This window comes from Stegastes partitus, unplaced genomic scaffold (assembly GCF_000690725.1).
Source record: "Stegastes partitus isolate 25-593 unplaced genomic scaffold, Stegastes_partitus-1.0.2 Scaffold695, whole genome shotgun sequence".
NCBI lineage: Eukaryota > Metazoa > Chordata > Actinopteri > Pomacentridae > Stegastes > Stegastes partitus.
This window is the reverse complement of record NW_007578426.1, coordinates 32,198-53,949: the sequence shown is the minus strand read 5'-3', so window position 1 is coordinate 53,949 and position 21,752 is coordinate 32,198. Positions and strand designations below refer to the sequence as shown.

The 21,752-nt window shown below is 39.4% G+C and overlaps 1 protein-coding gene and 1 long non-coding RNA gene across 4 annotated transcripts in view; both read right to left on the bottom strand.

The window, feature by feature from the left end:
• arhgap23a (Rho GTPase activating protein 23a) overlaps positions 1 to 21,752 on the bottom strand; it is a 49,556-nt gene that overhangs the window by 5,414 nt on the left and 22,390 nt on the right. The window contains exons 8-23 of one of the 3 annotated variants that reach the window (XM_008290780.1): positions 15,194 to 15,349; positions 13,445 to 13,514; positions 13,315 to 13,354; positions 10,302 to 10,439; positions 9,904 to 10,212; positions 9,756 to 9,817; positions 9,360 to 9,478; positions 8,218 to 8,336; positions 7,965 to 8,117; positions 6,086 to 6,164; positions 5,904 to 5,977; positions 5,716 to 5,805; positions 5,501 to 5,626; positions 5,366 to 5,407; positions 3,925 to 4,018; positions 83 to 114 (exon numbers count right to left, since the gene is read on the bottom strand). In XM_008290780.1, the coding sequence (XP_008289002.1) occupies positions 83 to 114; positions 3,925 to 4,018; positions 5,366 to 5,407; positions 5,501 to 5,626; positions 5,716 to 5,805; positions 5,904 to 5,977; positions 6,086 to 6,164; positions 7,965 to 8,117; positions 8,218 to 8,336; positions 9,360 to 9,478; positions 9,756 to 9,817; positions 9,904 to 10,212; positions 10,302 to 10,439; positions 13,315 to 13,354; positions 13,445 to 13,514; positions 15,194 to 15,349 (1,703 nt within the window). Of the gene's footprint in view, positions 1 to 82; positions 115 to 3,924; positions 4,019 to 5,365; positions 5,408 to 5,500; positions 5,627 to 5,715; positions 5,806 to 5,903; positions 5,978 to 6,085; positions 6,165 to 7,964; positions 8,118 to 8,217; positions 8,337 to 9,359; positions 9,479 to 9,755; positions 9,818 to 9,903; positions 10,213 to 10,301; positions 10,440 to 13,314; positions 13,355 to 13,444; positions 13,554 to 15,193; positions 15,350 to 21,752 lie in introns of all 3 variants that reach the window. The other 2 variants (XM_008290782.1, XM_008290781.1) reach the window with 2 other exon arrangements.
• Positions 17,954 to 21,742, bottom strand: LOC103363844 (uncharacterized). Its single transcript, XR_520518.1, has 2 exons — positions 18,805 to 21,742; positions 17,954 to 18,764 (listed from the first exon to the last, which is right to left on the bottom strand). It is a non-coding gene; the product is annotated as an uncharacterized LOC103363844 (long non-coding RNA).

Genomic DNA, 21,752 nt, shown 5'->3' with positions numbered 1-21,752 from the left:
TATTTCTGCTGTGTACGGCGTCCGCGTGCATGAGAGATACTTGAACAATAATGAAACCGTGTACCATGTTAGGAGATGTTACCTTTGATTTAGCTGAGTCACTGTTGGTTGAGTCTGGGGAAAAGAAAATAAAGACATCAGTGAGTCAGAACAGTTCAAGTTAGCAAAAGGCCAGAACAGTCATGGTGGAGGACACAGAGGCCGCTGGTGGGATCATCACTCTTTTTCTTTTTGTTTTTTTTAAAAAAGGAAAAATCAACAATAAATCACAGAAAACTGCTCCTGCACTGCTTACTATCGTCTGTGCACACAATAATTCTCGACGTTACCGTGAAGCTGGGGTTTTCCATCAGCTGTAAAGAGGGAAAACACCGGCTGTGGCATCACTAATTGAGACAGGCTGGCATCACAACATACTTTGAAGTTTCGGTTTGTAGTGAGCAGTGCAGCTGCAGTCCTGCGTCCTCTTTCTGACTCAATAAACAGAAATCCCTCTGATAAATTTCAAGGAACTGGTCTTCCTCTGTGCCTCGTGACCATGACGGACCCCACAACAAAGATGTACACACCGGAGTAATGTGGAGGAAAGACAATGATTCGGAGGAGGGGGCGGGGAAAGCGGGGTTTTGGTGTTGGAGGTAAAACTGCATTAGGAAATCACGGCACACACTGATGAGATCACCAAAAAACACTGATGACATCAGTCAGTGAAAGAAGCAGAAATAATCAAGAGTGTGAAAAGAAACACATTCCCTCACAAACACGCTGATGCGGGAGAAAAGCTTTCGTTGACATATCGCATACAATTATTTTCCAGGAAACCAGAGGGACGAGAGAGCTGGTGAGGTTTTCTAGGTGGAACTGTTTCTCCTGTGACAATGACATCAGTGGTAAATATCACTTTAGTTTGTGTCCAGCTTAGAGATGGCGACTGCCCCTGTTTATTTTTATTTTTATATCCTATGTACGCAATAGGACAGTGTTTTTACCTTCTTTTTTTTTTATTACTGCAAAATAAAGTCCTGCACCTCTACAATTGCTAGAAGTAAAGAAAACTAAAAAATATCCTGTGTACAGTATGACACCGTTATAATGCCATAAATGATAAAAGGAAAAAAAGAAAAGTTTTATTTCTTCTATTATTTATTAACATAAACCTGAAATTTGCATGCACAACATGCTTCCAAGTGCCCACAGGTGAGTGGTGAGTCTACATACCACAGATATTTTTCTATTCACATGTTTTTTTGCTTCCATACTTATTCTCCATTTTCCTATCTGATCTGTGTAAACACAGCCTGCAGGTCTACCAAAAAAGTCTCTGAATTTCTGATACATGACTGTTAGTTGTAACAGAGTCATTCATGTTACATCAAGAAGCACTGAATTAATTGTTTTTGCAGAATTTGTTTATTGTAAAGGGTTTATTTTTGGTAAATCCTGGAATGAGACAAAGTGAATTTGATCAAAATCACTATTTAGAAGTTTAGATTTGGTTATCTTTCTAATTGGAACTGCATGTCCTACATGATTTGCTCATGACTGTAGACATTTTTCAGTTTTTACAGTTTCTGGCTCTGAGCAATGGTTTGATTTGGCAATTTTTTTGAAGATAACAAACCTTTTAAACTGTTAAATTACTTTAAAATGCATTTTTACAGAGTTGTTTTTCTGTGATGTTGTGTTTTTTATTGTTTTTCAAGGCTTTTATTGCTTTTGTTATTTTATTTAATATTAATTTATATTGTTTTTTTTGGAGGGGAGGTGTTTCGTCTTTTTGGTTATCGCTTGCTTTGTTTGGCCTTACTGTTGTTATTATTGTGCCCTCTGTATATCCTGCTTGGTCTGTCAAAGCACTTAACTCTTGTTTCAAATGTTCTATATAAACTAAGTTCCTAATATGATATAAAATTCCGGTAAAAGCCCTCAGTTCTTACAAAATGCAGCTAAGCTCAGGCACCTCGCTCGTGGTGCTACTTCTGCACACATGGAGGGGAAGTGGCCCTTCAGACTAAAACAATGCAGCACAGTGTTACAGCTGATGGTCAGAATTTTGGTGAATTTTATTTGAAGAGGATCACGTATGGAAAAAAAAAGTACAGACATCAACAGCTGACATGTGAATAGACCGTCGAAGTGAATCAGTCGACGCTTCTCTAATGTTTTTCGTGTGAAAAGACATTTGAAGAGGACACTGGGAACTGGTTTTTGGCATTTTTCATTATTTTCTAACCTGCATGTATAATATATTATAACATCAATTAATAATCTAACCATTTGTTTGAATTTTTATATTATAATGATAATAAAAAATATAAAATATTGAACAAAGACTCTTAACCGAAATATTTGAATAAGTCAGATGAAGTTTTACAATAAATTATATCGTTGGATATTTAAATTAGTTAGATACATTTCTATAATAAAAAAAGATTGTGGAGTTTAAACCTGAATATTTAAATGCGTAGAGTACATTTTTATTATATATAATATTGTAGTGGTTTAACGTTTTCTATTTGAATCAGTCAAGTACATTCATATAATAGATAATACTGTAGGGTTTTAACTATAAAATTAGAACTAGTTGGTACCACTGCAGCATTAATCTTATATCTTTACTGGAAATCACTTGGACTCAGCGTCTGTTGTCTCATATGTGCTGCATAAATATCAGTGCCTTATTATTGTGTATTGTGGAGTCACATGAGCACAGGCCTTATTCAGGGAACACATGACTCCATATTCTTAGCTCTCATCACCGGTGGAAGGTGAGAGGCCACTTCTCTGAGTCCAAGTCGCCACCCAATTAAATCTGCTATTACCTCGGCGCTCACTTCAGCTGCATGGGGGAAAGTTTTGGCCACAGTGGAGCTGCCATCTAGAGGCTTCACACAATATCATTTTTTTCTTCTTAAAAGGAAATTACCATTGAAACCATTCAGGCCCGGAAGTGGCACGTCAGAAACGGCACCACCTAGAGTCCCTTTGGAGCTGGAAGTGGGGTTAGGAGCCCGATGATTGGGCTGAAAGGGCCTGTGAGGATGAGTGTTTTGAATGACAGGCCACCAGCGGGGGAAGTCTCAGTGACAGACCACAGTATCAGATACAGCAGCTCCAACAGCCATCCATCCCTTCATTAGTCAGACACGATTTTAAAGAGACCTCAGTCTGACACTGCGAGGGAGACGCTGACTTTCACGAGGGGTAATGGAGACCATGGAGACACAAACCATCACCGTCACTGACACACTCTCTCACTGACACACACACACACACCCAGTGTTTCACTTTCACAATATGACGCACTGACTTGGCAGCACACACACACACACACACACACACGTATTGCCAGGGGAGTTCCCATCCTACCGCAGTGGCTGCTCCACAGGCTCAGCTAAGAGAAGGAAATGCAGAAACGTACAGAGAGAGTGAAAGATGAGCAACGTGGAGAGGGGAAAAAAAAGAGGTCAGCAGAAAGGAGAGAAGTGTAGGCACGCTATCAAACACAGAAACACTCGGATGTAAGGCTTCAATTCTTATGCTGCGTTCCAGTTCTGCAGGAAAGTAGGGAATTCTGGCTTTAAACTGGGACAAACTTCCAAGGAGGACATGCCAAGAGACATTTAATGCTTGAGAGGATTACTTTAACATAAAAACCTCCATCTTTTACTTTCGTGGAGTCTCACAACTATATTTCTCTGAACAAATAAGTAAAAAAAATTAAATCTGTCGGTGTCTCTTGTTTTAAAAAATAAATAAATCTGTCTTTTGTTTTCCCCTCAGTTCACTAAACACACAGATTGTAATTATTACGAGCTAAGTAGGGAATTTCCTGCTTCAGGCTTTGAAGGAAAGCAGCATCTATTTTCAAATGCCAGTTCAATACTATTGGGCGGTGCTTTGACGGCAGAGAGTGGAGCTCACCTGAGGCCTCCCCGAGCAGAGCGGTCCTGCCGATGTTGGACAGCAGGTGGTCGATGTTGGGGGCCGGCTGCACGTCCTCCGTGTCCACCGGCGTCTGAGGGACGGACACAGAGAAAACAAGGTTAGAGGCTGTGAATTACAGAGATCTATTAACGGTAAAGTATCACTGAGCTGATGAGGTCACGGTTCAGTTAGTTTTTGGTGGGTATTTTTATGTTTTTCTTTCAAGTAGTGGACAATTAAAAGAACTCAACAGGGGCAGTGGTTGGGATCTTACAACCCACCAGTGAACCGAAATGACATGCTATCTTGTTTGAAAAATCACCAAAACTACACCATTCATCAGTCAGAAGTAACAAACTGAATGAATTGTCAGATTTTCAACTCTCCAACGTTTCTTGAAACACTCATCTGTAGAGAAACTTCCGAGTTTTAGAGAGAAACTATTCTGTAGGTTTTATTTAAAAATGTAATACACTCACACTGACTTAAACACACATTAGCTGTATTTGCTTACTGAGCAGCAAAAGTGAAGTTTTGGAGTTCAGTAAGAGCCACCATCAAAAAAACTAAAATCATGTAGAAACAAGTGTCAGTACTGTGAAATAAAACAGCGTTATTAGGCAAACTGCCGCACTGCTGAATCATGAAAGTGAGACTTGATTTTGGCAAACTCTTTAAGCAATTATATTTTTTATAAGCAACAGGTTTAAATATCTTTCACTTGTATTCACACAAGACTACAGAACAGGTGAAGAATTGTTGATAAGATGGAAATATAACAAAAAAGAAAGCAAAAAAGTTCTTGTACACTCTTGAACGTCAAAACCTGCCACCGTTTGCAGCGTTCACACAAAGCATAAAGGAGACAACTTTGGAAACAAGTTAAAAATGGATGGAAAAATGTTGAACAGGTTAAGCCTCTGTGTTTTAACTTAAAAAAAAAAAAAAAAATGCATTTCAGTTGCGTTTTTCCTGATTTATGACATTCTAACTGTGTCATACAGTACAGAAGACTATTTTGATTTTTTTCTATACCTGGCCATGGTTGTGCTGTTTCTATAGAGATGCAGGACTTTATATTGCAGTGAAAAAATTAGCCCACAGTGAGGAAAAATGTGACAGGAGTCAAGAAAAAAAAAAATCCAAATAACACCCAGATGGGGGTTTAGAGGAATGAATGAATGTATTTAATTTATCCCTCCACTGGCAGATTTGTTTGTTGAATAAAATCATATTTCATGACTTGTTATTGGAAAACAAAGATTACTTATTCATACCAGCTTATGAGAGTTTCAATTAAATGAATTCTACAACTTTGTTCACAACATTCTGCTGTTTGACTTGCAGCTTTCAGAGCTACTGTAAATTCTCAGCTGCTATTTGTAGCTTTTAAAAGTCTTTACTGTCCATTTGCTGACACAACAATATGGAAACACACCTTCTCATCCTTGTCCAGCTCTTCAGTGAAAAACCAGGTGCACTGCAAGAATAACACAGAAGAAGAAATATTTAGCATGCACTGGATTTTATCAGGTGCACATGTGGACTTTATATGGCGCTTCACATGTCTCACATGTTGGATGAGCGTCTCCACTATCTTGTAGCGGTCAGGCATGTGCGTGACCATGTCTTTCATGTTGTCCTCGGACGTCCGAACCAGCGTCGGCCCAAACACCAGAGCCAGGTTACGAGGCTCCATCTAAACACAGGAGAATACACATTACGTTAACACCAAGGAGTTTGCAGTGAACATTTTGTATTTTGTGGAATAAACAGCCTTCCATGCACCTTGTTTTTATCTGAGTTGTCGGCTACAGTTTTCAGGTGACCGACCAGGAACTTGAGCGTGTGGTAATAATGATCTGGGAGGTCTCGGATCTATGAAAGAGAGCGATAAAGTGCAGACAGAAATTACAACACTGTGCACAAGCAGGTAAATGATTTTTTCAAATTCAAAAATACAAACAGACACATACCAGCTTCTTCATGGTCTTTAGTCTGTCTGAGGCGCTTTCCATCCGATTGGCATCGATGAAGTCGTTGTACTTGTCTGTTCAGATATTAGAAATATGAAAAAACACGTCAGGTTAGATGGTTTAATTTGACTTACATGATGGTATTAGGTGCTACAGGCTTGTTGGGACATGTTCGGACTCACCGTTTGTGAAAAGTGGCTCTGGGAGTTTCCTGAAGAAAGATTTGAGTAAACTACTGACGACGTTGAGGTCCTGCCATTTCTGTTGACAAGACAAGACGTAGAGATGAGTCAGAGGTGATAATATTTCACGTTCTGCACAGAATATGACATTTTTGTTGAATGAAGTTGAACTAAACCTGACGATTTTCTGGATATACACCATGGATATCCAGTACAAAGTGCAATACTCGTGTATGCAGCAGGTATGATCAGTAACTGTTGTTAATCGTCGTGCAATCAGCATCGGAAGCAGCGTTGCATGTATTTTTGTGACCACTGTCAGGTGCTAATTTGCAATTTCACTATTATTTACTCGAAGAACATACATCAAATTCTGTGTCAATCATCAGGCGGTCTCCGACAAGAAGGTGTGTCAGGTCACAACTAGAGCATGCTCACTGTTTTCTTCAACATTTACTGGGTTGTGCAACCAAAGCTGCAACCCCAGCTGCTGTGAAATTAAGCCAATTCCCCAAAACTGCAGTTCCACAAATGTCCACTTGAGGCTGCATCCAAAAAGCGAGTCAATCTCAGCAGAAATGTCAAAACGCTACAATACGTTATAATCTGGTGTAAAAAATGTCTTTTGGTCTGAATACTATTGGTCCCATTCATGATGAATGTTCAGGGGGGTACATTTTTATAAAATTCATCTCATTAAATTGCAATAAATTTTAAAGTTATGCATAATTAATATCCTTTCTTCCCACTGCTGTCAGACTTTACAACCAGCACTGCTCCCAGTAGGCCGCACGGAGAAAAAAAACTGTCATATTCCACTCCAGTACAACATCAGCACACTTAAACCTGTGCTATGAATAATTTGTGCACTTAAAACGCACTGTGCAATATTTTTTTTTATATATATATAGAAGAATCTGTACAATGTCAATATTTTTTCTAAATATAATAATAATCCTGGGCAGTATTGTTATTTTCCCACGCAAAGGGTTCTGTGCAATACCTGAATTTCTGCATATAGGAGAATCTGTACAATAACTATAGTATCTATGCATTTTTCTTTTTATATTTTCTGCAGACGTCAATATATTTTTTGCACTTTATCCTTTTGTTGCTGTGATGCTGCACATTTCCCTACTGTGGGATTAATACAGGCTGATCTTATCTTATCCTGATAAGGGGCGTGGGACAGTCCTTGCAATCACAAGCTACAATCATGCTCTGTGTCATGGCCCATTTTTAGATTAGCTGCGAGTTAGTGCATTTGACATCGTACTTATTGGCTCATTCTAAATCTTTTTTCTGGTATGCTGTATTGTTTTAGTATTGGGTTTGGAACGCATCCTAACTGCTCTTCAACAATCCTATGGGCAACCTCCTGGAGGGTTTTTGTCTATCCTTATATTCAGTCTGTGATTAGTCTCTCAGGGTCAGACTGTCAACACAGGCTTTCACTGTAAAGCTCTGATGTGTATGAATAACCTAAATTATAGTGTGATGGCTTTAGAATCCCCCAACCGCCCTCTACACTTATTCACAGTGTGTTGATTGCACAGAATTTTTTGGTTGCAACAACACAATAGTTGCTCCTCACCCACCCTTCTTACAGGATGTGGCTTCCTACAACTTCTTCCTCTTCCCCAAAAAGAATTTAAGTTGAAGGGTGTAGACACAGTGGATGAGATCCAGCATCATATCAGATAGTTCTTGATGCATGTACTGAACAGGACTTTGAGCTGGTGCTCCGAATGTTGTGGGAGCAGTGTGACCAGGAGGCTAACTCCAATGGCCAAATTTAATTCTGGTTTTATATGCAACTGCACCTCATATTTTTTTTTGCGTCTGTCTTACGTGTCAATGTGTATTTGTATTTCCCCACCTCCTCTGCAGGGTTGATGTCCACGCCCTTGTTGAGCTGATCCTGAAGCAGCGACACCATGGCGTTGTTCCCGGGGACTCGGTAGATTCCGGTGTATTCCAGACCCATCTCCTCCACCAGGCCACAGCAGATCTCCACTATCATGGGGATGAACTGGAAAAACAAGATGGACACATAATGAAAAAATGGAATCACAAACATGAAGAAGAAAGACGTACTTGTCTGCATTCAGGTGGAGGTTACTGTGGCTCACCTTGTTATTTGCACCAGGTTGACATTCCTCTAACCGCACACCGAAAGCTTTGGGCCCGGCCTTCTTTGTCTTCTTCATGATGTTGATTCCCCACGGAGACTTTGGAGGGCTGCTCTCATCTGGGGGACACAGAATGGAAATAGAATTATGAATACAGCACCTACAAATGTGGGATTGAATAAGAAGTTATTTTTAAGTTATTTATTCATTTTGTTTGGTCTTTTTAATTCTGATTATTTTCTGACTTGTCTGTTTATATTGCTGTCTTGTAAAGCAATTTGTTAGATACTTAATATGAGTGTGTTTTGCTAAAATATACCAGAATATTTATTCATACCTTGGAATTATGTACTTTTCCCTTTAACACCGCACATATCTTTATGTGCCACTTACAGTAAACGCACCGTTTTAGTGATTTATCTTGGATCTAAGGATTGTTTTAATTTTTGTTTTGCATTTATATTTATATTATAGTTAAAAAAAAACTGAACAAACTTCACCTTTCTTAGTGACAGTGTTACCTGTTAGCGGAGTAAATAAACTAATTATTACCCCTTTAAAAAAACTGAATTGACCATAGTACTGGTAAAATTGAAGAAGTTTACGGATGACAATCTCACTTAATCGAAAACTGTAATTTAGCCGACAACATTGGAGATGTACACTAACAACAATTCATGCAAAGGTGCCTTTACAAAATAAGTACATTTGAACTGTGAGAGAAATTGTGGCTGAACACTGCTCCAATTATTTGTTATTTCGTTTAGTTTTTTGGTTTCTAAAAGATGACAATTACAGCTTTATGCACAATCAAGTTGTTTGCACCATGTGCTTTATAAATTGTTCGGTGAATAATATGCACATACCTATTACTTTTTTTTATCATTTAAAATTCCTTGGACTTGCCATTTTTTTTGACTTTTATCACTTGCTCCTTATTTGTTTTGGAAGATCCTTTGTCTGTCTTTAAAAATCCTCTCTTTATCAGTGTTTACTGTTATGTGACAAATCACCACATCAAGTTCCTCAGGTGTGAAATGCTGCTTTGCAACAAAACTGATTGTGATTCTTAAAAGAGAATGAAAAGCAGTTTTCATGCTCTACATTTAGCAAATACAGCCAGCGTGGTTCATTTTTCTGACCTTTGCCTTCTGGTTTCGGGGACCGTGGCGCTCCGGCTGCGTTCTCCGTCTTGTTGAGCAGGAATTGAGGCTTCATCCGCGGCATCCTGGGAGACGAGTCTGGCTTGCTGGACGTTGGGCTGCAGGGGGAGACAGAGAGATGAGTCCAGCTTATTACAATTAGCTATATTTGCTTTAACTTGACAGGTTTGCTGGAGGCGCTGGATCTTGTACCAGGTGATGCTGGCCAGAGACAGACGACTGTCCACTGCTACAGAAATATTTTGAGTTGCAAATCAACCCAACCTGCATATATTTGCACTGTGGGTGGATACAGTCCATTCACACAGGGTGAGAACATGCAAACTAAACTCAGAAAGGCCTCAGAAGAGTAGGATGTACCATCACGTGGCTCACCTTTGTTTTCTGTAATCATTGAGCTTCTTATTGATGAGGGCCTGTCTGGAAAAGCCAAGCTCCTGCAACAACAAGCACATCTGCATTATGACTCCATTTAAAGGTGCAGTTTGGAAAAAGTCTGACAGGTAAAGGCGTGTCCTCTGACCTCGCTGTCCGTCTTGCTGTTCTCCCTGATGACCTTTATCCAGTCCAGCATGTCCTCCCGGTCCTCCGCCTGCAGCAGGTACTCGCAGAAGTCCTGGGTGGTCAGTCGCAGGGCGTGCTTCCTCTTGGTCTCGCTGTACGCGATGTCCACCAGGCAGCCCCGGATGCTGATCGGCTGCTCGTCCTCGGCCGAGCCTCCGATCGTCGCCCCTCGGAGCACCGCTTCCCTCTTGTCCTTGTAGAGGAACAGCGAATGGGAGCGAAGAACGGAAAAGACTCGCTTCCAAGGACGCATGCCGCTGCCCACCTTCTGCAGAGGAAAGATGAGAAGTGGTGTGAGTGACTTCTGTAAAAGCGTTACAGCTTTCATCACCTTCTACTCGTGCCTTCAGCGCCCACCTTGCCCTTCTCTGTGAGGATTTGTTTGAAGTGCAGCCATCCTTCTCGCCGGACGTCGCTGTAGGTGATGTTTCCCAGCTCTGAGGTGGAGTGACGTTTGGAGCGAACCTCCTCTGCTGTACCGAGGTTGTCCAGAGACTGAAACACAGGCAGCAACATGGTCAGGACATTAGTTGATATGTCGATTTGTTGACTTCAACATCCAATCCTCTAATATCCAATTATTGTGATGCTCACAACGTTTCTGCTGTGGTTTTGTGTCAACTTGATGTTCATCTTGAAGCATTTTTAAAGTTTATTTTAACTCTCTAAACTCAAAAACCTACTTAAATCTAGGTTTGAAAGGTATTTAAAAAACAAATTACACCTTTATTCGAGCCAGAATCCATAAAAATAGAAATAATCGTCTGATTTTCAACTTTCCAATGACCCTTGAACTACTCATCTGTGAAGTCCTCTAACATCAAGTGAATTATTCAAATCTAAGCTTCAAACCGAGATATTTTTTTTTATCATAATCACTTTTTCGGGGGAAAATTTTAAAAAAGAGACATTCTACATGTCTCACCTAAAAATCTGCTATAAATTAAATATTTACACTAAGTAGATTCTGTTAAAACTGAAAAATTCTGTGCTCCTCTGTGCAACTGTGAAGCCATCAGTGACTCAGCTGTGACTAACACTCATGTCAGAAAAATTCAGCGAATTCCTGACTGAACTGGGCTGAACTTCAGGCTGTGTTGACACAGAGCAGATAGGAGACCAGTGTGGAAATTGATAGGAGACAAGTACGGAAACTGATTAAAAATGTAAATAGCAAAACATCTATGGTTGGCAGAGTCACCATTTTCCAGGGTTGATAACACCTGTGGACACATGGAAAAATGTTGTACATTCTGATTCAACTTTTACATTTTTTTCCCCTAAAATAAATATTTAACAAATTCAACCTTTGCTCTTTTTTTATGACTTATGGCTTTATAACTCACACAAACCGTCCAGAAACTGCTTGGAGCTCAGAGAGTTAGTGCTTGTCTGACTTGTATCATGGCCAAAGGGGTTTTCCAGTTTGTCTTTCCAGTGACACATTTAGTCATGATTTGTGAGTCTTGCTACATTACAGCGTCTTGCAGCAGACGTACCGTCGGTTCAGGCAGCAAATGTCTGACGTCTACGTGCCTGTGTGGCCACATTTGACCATAAAAACTTACAGAAGAAGTTCCACATTTTTCCTCGCAAAAATAAAAAGCTGATTGAAGAGGCGATAAAATGCTCACTTGCTCAATTTAATAAACTTGGTCTGATGAGAGCAGCAGCTCACAGATCAAGGACGAAGAATATGTTTAAGAGCAAATCATTGTACAGCCAGAGGGAAGTACATAATCCAAACAACAATAATTAAAAAATAATACAACATAAAAAGATATTTATAAGGCCAGCAGGGACAAAAGAGTTTTTTAGTCTCTTTGTCCTGCTTGTTGGCTGTTTGTATCTGCAAGCAGACAGCAGCAACTTAAACTCTTTGGATCAGAGAGGTCCTCCAAGGTTGTGTCTGCCATTTCGCTGCTCACTTGGACGATATTGTACAATCTGCTTCTATTTTTGATGCTAAGTGAGCAGCTGCCAAACCAGAAAATGAGGACTGATTCAATAAAGCAGGAATAAAACATTTTCCTGAGGGTTAAAACTTAAGATAGAAGCACAAGACAGGCTTTTCTGCATACATAATATTCATTTATATAAGATCAGTTAAGCCAAATGTAGCAATGTGAGTGACATTACTGACTCATTTCATTGACTTTACGACTCTTTTGCACTTCAGAAACACGTCAAAGGTTTTTTGATAAAAGTTAAACAAGAACTGAGACTCTTCATTTCAAAACTGAAAGTAAAAATGAAAGAAAATTTTTTAAAAAGAACCTCAGGCAACGTTTGCATGGATCACTTGTCTCAGGTGCTTTGGCAACTGTGATTTAAAACTTTTATCTAACTACAATAAATTAAAAGTTTTGGTCATGAAAGAGAGCAGAGGAATGACATGCAGTAATCAGTCGGCTATCAGGTGGCCATTAAAAGTCCTAATCCTCTGAACTTCAAGCTGTTTCTGGGTGTTTTTGGCTCCTGTTATTCACTGTGGGTTCATTTTTCACTGCAGTATAAAATCCTGCACCTCGATGGAAATAACACGGCCATGACTAGAAGGAGAGAGAACTGAGAAATGGCTTCTGTGCAGCATGATGTAGTTATAATGTCATAAATCATAGAAAAGCAGAAACAAAAGTTGCATCTCTTTGATTTCTTATTTTAGAAAAAAAAGGACATTTTTCTGAGTGTCCACAGATGTTCCTAATACTGTAAAAACAAATGCTGACTCTAAATATCATTTGACTATTTACATTTTTATTTAGTTTCTAGAATTGTTTATCTGCTCTGTTGTAAACACAATTTGTAGTTTAACCCAGTTCAGCTAAAAAAACATCTAAGAATATTCTCCTTGTGACTGTTTGTCACAGTTGATTTAATAACAACTTCTTGGTTGCATTGAGTAAAACAGATTTTTTTTTTCCTTTTCTACATAATCTGATTAGAGTAAACTATTTATTTTTTAATTTATTTATTTTAAAAGAGACATTTTGAGAGAGATTTTCATGAAATCTAACATTTTTAAGCTGAGATTTAGTTCATTTTCCTCATGGAGCGACATGCTACAGATGAGTAGTTCAAGATCTGTCGGAAAGGTGACAATTCCTTCTGTTTTTACAGTTTATCTCTTGTGTAATTCTGCAACATGGCTGGTTTGGTGGTTCAGATGGTAAATATCATGTTTTTGTGTCTTGATTTGTTACTAAAATAGAAGAAAACTATATTTAACTAAATGCAAATGCGTTAAATATTGTCTTTTTGGCTGCATGATGCCCGAATTTGCATGCAGTTTGACTTTTGTTTGAATTTTTTTGACACATCAACAACACACAATGTGCTGCTTTATATGTAATAAAAAAAATGAACTCACCCCATCTGTGAAGAAACTCTTCACTCTTTTTGGCAGCCTCCTGTGGTAAACAACAACACAGCAAAGAGTCAAAATGCCTGCGTGCACACACAACAAATCATTTTTATATCCAGTAATGTCCAGAACTCACAGGACTCGTCCTTCCTCTCTGAACGTGTTGAGTCCTTCGTCGCACGACTTGGAGCGCTCGGTGGTGATGGCTAGAAGATAGGAGGAACGGCGACTGGATTTAATACTGCCTGCTCGGTGAGAGGATGAATGAGCGGAGAGAGACGGAGAGAGAGATGAAGAAAAGAGGAAGACAGAGAGAAAGACAGAATGTTGATGTAATGCCAATCACCGGAGTGGATGGTGTTGGATTAGAAGACAATGAGGGAGGCAGCAGCAGCAGGTGGAGGAGGAGGAGGAGGTTTGGGTGGGGTTTAAGTGATGTGGTGGAGATGGACATGAGCTGGAGCCGTGGGTTAGATTAAAGTCTCTCTGGGCTGCTTTCCCACCACTAGCATGCAGGTATAATCTCTGGAAATACAGACTGACATGCAGCGTGCGCTCGTTTGAAGCATCATGCAGATCTGAGTTTTTAAATTTAACTGTAAAACACACCAAGCTTCTGGGCTTCATGCACAGCTACAAAAATAACCAACCCTCCTCTGAACAAACATCTGTAACTTCCTTTAAAACTCAGCATGCAAACATTTCATATAACACTGCTGAAAACTTCATCTTGCCAAGCAATTTATGTCTGTTATTGAGCCCTCAAAGTGAAGTTTTGGAGTTCAGTAAGAACTGTTTCCAATAAAAAGCAAGAATTACGTGAATAGAAATGTCAATATTATGAAAGAAAACTGTGTTATTAGTCTGACTCCTGCACTTGAATCATGAGAATATGCATGATACTTGCAGGCGGGAATTGTGGGATTTATTTTGTTTTCTCACAAAAAGACTTGTAGGACTATAACAGACTGAAAATGCTTGATAAGATGGAAATTAAAGCAGTGAAGGATGCATTCTTTAACCCTCTGAACCTCAGGAGCCTCAGTTTCAAAAGCATGTCATCTTAAAACAATAAACAAATGAGAAAAAAAGCACTGAATTATACTGTTTATCAGAACAAGAAACTGTTAAAACAGAAAGAATTGTTGGATTTTCAACTTTGACACAAGATTCAGTCAGGAAAATTAACCCATTCTAATCTTCAAAATCAAGATATTTAATCAAAATCACTTTATTCTACAAGTCTCAATTAAAAATTTGCCAAAAAAATAAAAAATGAACCATTTGCTTGAACCATATTTGATAAAAAACAAAAAATTCTGGACCTCTCAGTGCAACAGAAAATCAAATAGTGACTCAGCTGTAAGCAACAGTCACATAACAATTTAAAATGTACACATGTAAATATCTATAGCATGTAGAGTGACTGTTTTTTTTCCAGTGTTGGTAAAACATGTTGGAAAAATGTTGTACATGTTGATTCCAGGTTTTATAATTTTTTGTAAAATGAATCAAGAAATCATACTTTTTTTCTTTTTTTTATGGTGTTATAACTGTCACACTGCACAAACATATTTTGGAGTTCTCTCTACTTTTAGCCATGTTTGGGTTGTTTCCATAGAGGTGCAGGACTTCATACTGCAGTGAAAAATACCCACAATGAGTAAAAATGTACAGGAGCAAAAGACGCTTGAGGTTCAGAGGGTTAAAATGCAACACCGGGTACAACAAACCAAGCAGGTTTTTAAAAAACATCTCATGCATGCTTCATAAAACCATCTCTGAAATAACATAACAAAACCTCAGATATTATTTTCTCCTGCATGCAGTGGCGAGGACGAGGAGGGAGGGAGGGAGAAACGGGGGAGGAGGGGGAGGCACTCACTGCAGTCGTGTGAGAAGAGCCTAGTGAGGGGGAAGGTGAAGGTGGGGGAGGCGGGGCTGGTGACCACGGCGGGCGCCGAACTCATGCCGCTGGACACCACCGAGGACGCCGGCACGTGGCGGGCGCGTAAGTCAGCGCCGGGGCTGGTCGGCTCGTCTGTGGGAGGCAGGGGGGGAGGAAGGCGAAGAGGAGGGGGAGGAGAGGAAAGGGTGACAGGGTTAGGTGTTAGAGAAAAAGGTCAGGAGGGAAGGAGAAAGGAAAAAATAAGGGGTTAGATAAGGAGAGGAGAGGAGTTTGTAAAGGAGAGGAGCGACGAGGAACCGCAGGGTTACCATCAGCATTCAGTTAATCTTTACATCTCATTCTTTCAGCTGCAACACAACAACCACACAGTGAAGTACACAAACGGTCATTTATACATCCACAGAAGAGGCTAATCGCACTAAAACCCTCTCAGGAGAGAATGAATGGAACTGCAACCTGACTAAAGTGAGAGAAAGTCTTTGTAAAGTAGGTGAATAGCTGCCAGATAATACAGTACCTGTGTCCTCTGCTGCCATAGGAAGAGTTATTCTGCAGCTAAGCTTGTGATGGAGATTTACCAGCTCCAGGTTTCAGTTCTTTATCTACAGTTCAGCGTGTGATCGGATACAAGCAATCAAGAATGCTGCAATCCGACAACTGCAGAACCGATCACTCGACTTAAATAAACATTCATTTTACGTTTTGATGGAGCTTCAGTGTTCAAATAGACAAAGCAGCAAATAGCAATTTTTGTGAAGCACACAGGCTGCAAGACTTGAACAGTTTCAGCTAAAGGGATATGAAACCGAAACGCACACAGACTTCCTGACAGGCAGAAACGATTACAGATATTTGCATAAAATGAGTACGAGCTGGATTTGACATTTTAAACAGTCAAGAGGGCCAGTTGGTGTCGATTCAGACAGAACGCAAGAAACATGTTGCTGCAGCGTCTCAGAGTTTGTTCATGAATGTGTTCCTTGGGGCCAAACACTATAAAATCTTTTGGCAGGTTTTAGAGATTTCATTTTTTTTTCTCACCGAGGAAATCTTCAGCTGAGAACTCATACTTGAGGTTTACTATCTTTAATCATGTGTTGCCATTCTCAAATGGTAAGGAAAGGTCTGTGTTTATCGTAAGAAATGTGGACACAATCATATATATACATCACAAAGCAATATTTGCATGTTTTACTCTGCTAAAGTCATGTTACTTAATTTTGCTGATTTTAAACATACTTTTTAAAGAAAGAACTCAAGATGTACATGCTTTCAATGGCTTTTAGCTGCTCTTAATGGTCTTAATATTTCATATTTATTTTTAGTAATTTACAACTCACAAATAATCTAAAAGTTACTATCTTTTTTTTTTGTATTTAAAAAAAAAAAATCTTACTAATTGATTTTATATATTTGTTATATTCAATTTTTTGACTAGATTTTTCTGGCACCATTTCTGGCAAATTTTTTTACCTTTTTTTCATAAATTCTTTTCTTCAAAATTGTGCATTTTTGTTTTTGTTTGTTTGTTTTTTCTCCATTTTCAAGCACCAATAATTAAAAACTTGCCCTCCACTGGACCCATTTGATCATTTAGATTTGCTGGAATCTCTTCTCTTTGTGTCTTCATCACATTTCATGGCTGCAAAGTTATATTTCTGGAGATATTGAACCCTAAAACTGACTTCTTAAGTATGATATTTTTATTTTGAGGGTGAAAATGCAAACGTACAAACTCTGAAAACATATGAAAGTATCGAACTACAGCTGAAATATTTTACAGAACTGAGTTTTGGATCAGAATCTGAGACGGTGGAGCAACATCACTATAAAACCGACTCTGGACTGCAATGCTGTAAAGCTCCACTGCTCCGACAGCAGAGGGCAGCACAGCCTCAGACAGCCTCAGTCCGCCTCCCACACAGATGAACCACCACATGGGCTTTTTACAAAACTCTTGCTCTGGTTTCTAATTTAATTTTCCATTCGCCCGGTTTCATCTCCTCTACCCCATCGTGATCTTCATCTCGTCCCTTCTTCTCGTCGGTTTCTTTCCGTCTCCCACCCTTCCATTCTTTCACCCCTGTGCACATTAGAGCCCCGACATCAGGCGGAAAACATTCCCGATCTGGGATGAGGAATCTGCCTGTTTACAGCTCGGCCCAGAAATAGCCGGGCTGTGGGTTTAACAAAGGCCGTCATTAACAGGCAGCCAGAGAGTGAGCTCAGAGCCACAAGACGGAGTCGGACCAGCAGAGGGGAGCAGCATCCTGCAGCTCAGCGAGGCCCGACTCTGCAGGACGCGGTATGGATATAACACATGTGGAGTTCAGCAATCACAGAGGAGAGCTGGGAGGAAAAAATTCCCTAAAACTCACGGGATTACTTAAGAAAAGCATTGTAGCCAAGTGTAGAGTGAAGATGTCTTGATTTAGGTACTGAAAAATGACATTTACAGTCATAGGAGTTGGAGTTTGGGTGCTGCTGGCAAAAACTTTCACTACATTGGTTTAAGAAATAAAAATAAAAATCAAGAAATGTCACTATTTCTGAATTAGTTTGCACCTTTTAGGTATTTAGTTGCCTTTTCTTGGTCAAATTAACGTCTTTTTTTATAGTATTTTTATGTATATTTTAGTGTGTCTGTTGCCAGGACGAGATCTTATCACATGAAAAAGAATTTATTGTTACAAAAACATGACAGCACTGTGAAATTCTCTCTCTCTCTTTTTTTTGTTTCTTTCTTGTTTTGCAAATCCCAGCTTGTTAGGAGGTTGGGGTCAGTGTGCAGGATCAGCCATGACAAGTGGCCCCTGGAGCATCTTTAGGCTTATTTGTTATTCAGGACCCAAAAATAAGTTCAGTGAAATGTTTTTAGTTGAATTTTGAGAATCTCATGTTTTCAGATGCAAGAATTTTGAAACAAAATGAAAACATCTAACCTGAAAAGTCATTTTAAGGGTTCAATACCTCCAGAAATAAAACTACCACAGCCATGAAATTTGTTGAGGACACAGACAGAATTGTTTGCTGGTGGATCTACATGATTGAAATGCTCCAGCAGTTGCCACAGTTTAGATAACGTGCAAAACCTTAAAACAAGGGTGATATTGGGGCCCTCAGAAGATCCTGTAGGGGTGAAGAGTGGCAGCATGGCGGTCACTGATCAGTAACACAGAGCCTCAACCACTAAAAATATGATAATCCTAAATTGGCCAAATTACTATTTCAATTACAGCAGCAACAATAAATTGAGTAGTTGTCACCTAATAAATTAAGCAGCAACAATTTGGATAATCAGATAATCTGTCAGTGTAATTCTTTGAAGAAAGAGTGTCTTGAAAGTAAATATTTTCTCATTTCTTTCCTCCTTTGTGAGAGTAAATTGAATATCTTTGGGTTGTGGCCCAAACAAGACATTTGATGACTTCATATTGGGCTTTAGGAAGCTCTCATCACTATTTCCACTATTTTATAGACCAAACAACTAGACAGTTAATCAAGAAAATAACAGACAAATGAATCAACTATAGTAATAATAATAGTTCTAATTTAAATCAGCTAACAAACTAAGCTTTAGTGTCAACGTTTTAAGTATTAATCAGTTGTTTGGTTTATGAAATGCAGATCACAACCTCGTAAAGACTTTGATGAAGCTGTTTGCCTTTTAAGCAGCTGGGATGAGTTCAAATTCACCACTTTTCCTTGACATAAACAATTAATTAATTATGATAATGGTTAATTTTCTGTTGTAGATCATCTGCTGATTAATTTTGCTGACTGTTATAGCTGTAAAAGCAAGACTATGAATCTCAGTAAGGAGCTGGTGACAACTTTTTGGTTTAATGCCCAGATTTGGAAAACGAGCGACAAAATTAAGGTTAAAAAAAAAAAGAAAAAGAAAGAAAGAGCCAGAAAATCCAAGAGAAAACAGTAGCTGGTGCCTGTAAGACAACACTGAGGGCACGAGGCATGCTCAGGATGTCTTGGTCCTGATTTGTTGTGTTCAGGGTCCGGCTTGTAAAGACAGTCATCGACAAAACCCCCCAACACACCCACACAGACACACAAACCCCTTCATGTAGCAGAGCAGCACAATAGCAGCATTGAATCCGAGTGTTCGGGCCCCTGCTGTTTCCCACAAGGACCACGACTAAAACCTCCTGGTAATTTACAGCTCGGATTGAAAGGCTCCGAGTGGGCGCAGAGTAAAATACTGCAGCTGTTGACACTTTGCATGAGCGGCGCAAACACAGAAATATTAAATACTTCATCAAAGTTCGACTGCTCTTAATGCAAGGAGTCATAAAATCATATCTGCCTCTGCACACAGCTCGCCTTTGTGCTCGCCATCTCGCAGACATCCGAGCTTTGCAGGCAACAAGGAAAAACAACAGAGTATGAAATTGCGAGTCCCCAAACAGATCGTATCAGCATCTGTGTCAGAGAGATAAAGAGATGGAGAAGGAAAGGAAAGAAAGAACGAAGAGAGGAGCTACTTCTTCTGTGTCTATGGGGAGAAACTAGCCTAGTTTCAGTTTATGGCCATTAAACATGTCCCGGCCTGCAGCTCTGACTGCGTGGTTTCGTTTAATTCAGGTGAAGGCAAGAATGCGCTCTGACAGACAGACTCGGGGAGATGCCTCCGATCGCCTCTTTAACCGACTTTCTGGGGCAGAGTTTGGATCGGTCATCCCAAGACGGGTTGAAACCTCCCCCGTCCGCTGATTTAAATCTACTCTGCATCGGGGTTGAAGAGTCTCCGGGTGATGGAGCCACGTCTCGGCTCAGAGACTAACTTCATTTGCCTACGGTTTGACTTCATGGCTGCCGTCCACGTCAAAGATACGAACCAATGTGAGGCCTGCGGGGCCCCTTTTTTCTCTCCGAGTGTTTTCAGAGCAAAAAAGCGAGCTGGGACATGATCCCAGTCGCCTCCCACTGACAGATATAGGCCATAACTGTACAGTGCCTCATGAAAACAAATGTTTGGACTCAACAAAAAGCAGCAAGCATCAGTCTTTTTGAGTTACGACAACTTCTAGAGAAATTATGCTCAACCAGCAAACTATATTGAGTTTGAGGAATTAGTCTCTCCTCTACAGTCACTGATGCATAATAATTGGTAGCATAAACATGTGTTTTTGGGTTATAAAGGACTTAGTTAGGTTATCAAGCCAATTTAATGAACTTACTAAACTCGAACTTTGTTTGAAATCAATTGCCACAGATAGCTGAGTTTAAGTTACACCCAATATTTGACCTTGTGCACTTATGTCAACTCATCAAAATCAATATTTGCAACTTCAGTGGTTTATATAAATCAATAGATATATACTTTTTTTTAATCTTACAACCATGTATTTAATTATGTAACATATCCATTGATTTTAAAAATCACTTAGTGCCAAGTCAAGAGCTTCCTTTAGTCAAAATCCTCTGATTTCAGATTCTTAAATGTGAATACTTTCTTATTTCTTCTTCCTCTATGACAGTAAACTGAATATGTTTGAGTTAAAAAAAAATCTTGGGCTTTGGGAAACAACTGACATCTCATTGACCAAACAACTAACTGATTATTCGAGAAGCTAATCAAAAGTGAAAACAGTCGCCCTCGTGATGAGAAATATCTCAGTTTCTGACATCAGATTACCATCTCTGAGCTTCTTTCAGTGACGTAATGGTAAACCATGGATTTGGGAAACACCGATTGACTTCACTTTCACATTCTCAAGTTTAGGCTAAAGGTCTTAGAAATTTTAAATACATAGTTGGTGAGATCAAAGGCAGTGGACAAAGCTGCAGACGAGTTTAAAAACTAACAAAAAGACACAAAAAACTGACTCTGCTCATGTGAAACTGCAAATTATAGCAGTTTCCAGTTCAAAGACAAACAAAAACTAGAAAAAGTAAGTTACCAAACTAATCTAATTGACTTATTATGATTTTGAATTTTGTTTTTAAACAATTAACAAGGATAATTTAGTGCAAATTCACAATATTGAGTTAACGTAATTATCAACATTATTAAGTCAACACAACTCATCAAAACTATGTCTAAATGACTAAAAGACGCAAGAAACAGACTCAACTGATGTGCAACTGCAAATTGTTACAGGTCAGTGTGCGACAGGACTTAAATCTGTAGCTCACACACAAACAAAAGCCAATATTCAAGGGCTCCACCTCATTTCCTCAGCACAGAGAGGTGACCTTAGAGTCCGTGGACAGGCAGCAGGATTACTGAATTCCCATCAGATATGATTCAATCTTACTACTAATACTGTCTGTAAGACTGTGGGAAACTCCATTATTACCCAACACAAACATTCACAGACGAACACAGACGGAGAAGCCTGAACAGACAGACAAGAAGGAAATTAAGGAAACACACACATTCCCCAAACTCTGAATTACAGCTCTGCATTTCCTGTCAGCGAAGCTTTCACTAACATTCAATAAACACTCAATTTAGAACAGAGGTGATGAAATCTGAAGGTCACTTTGAAGTTGAGGGAAACTAGGAAGCTACGCA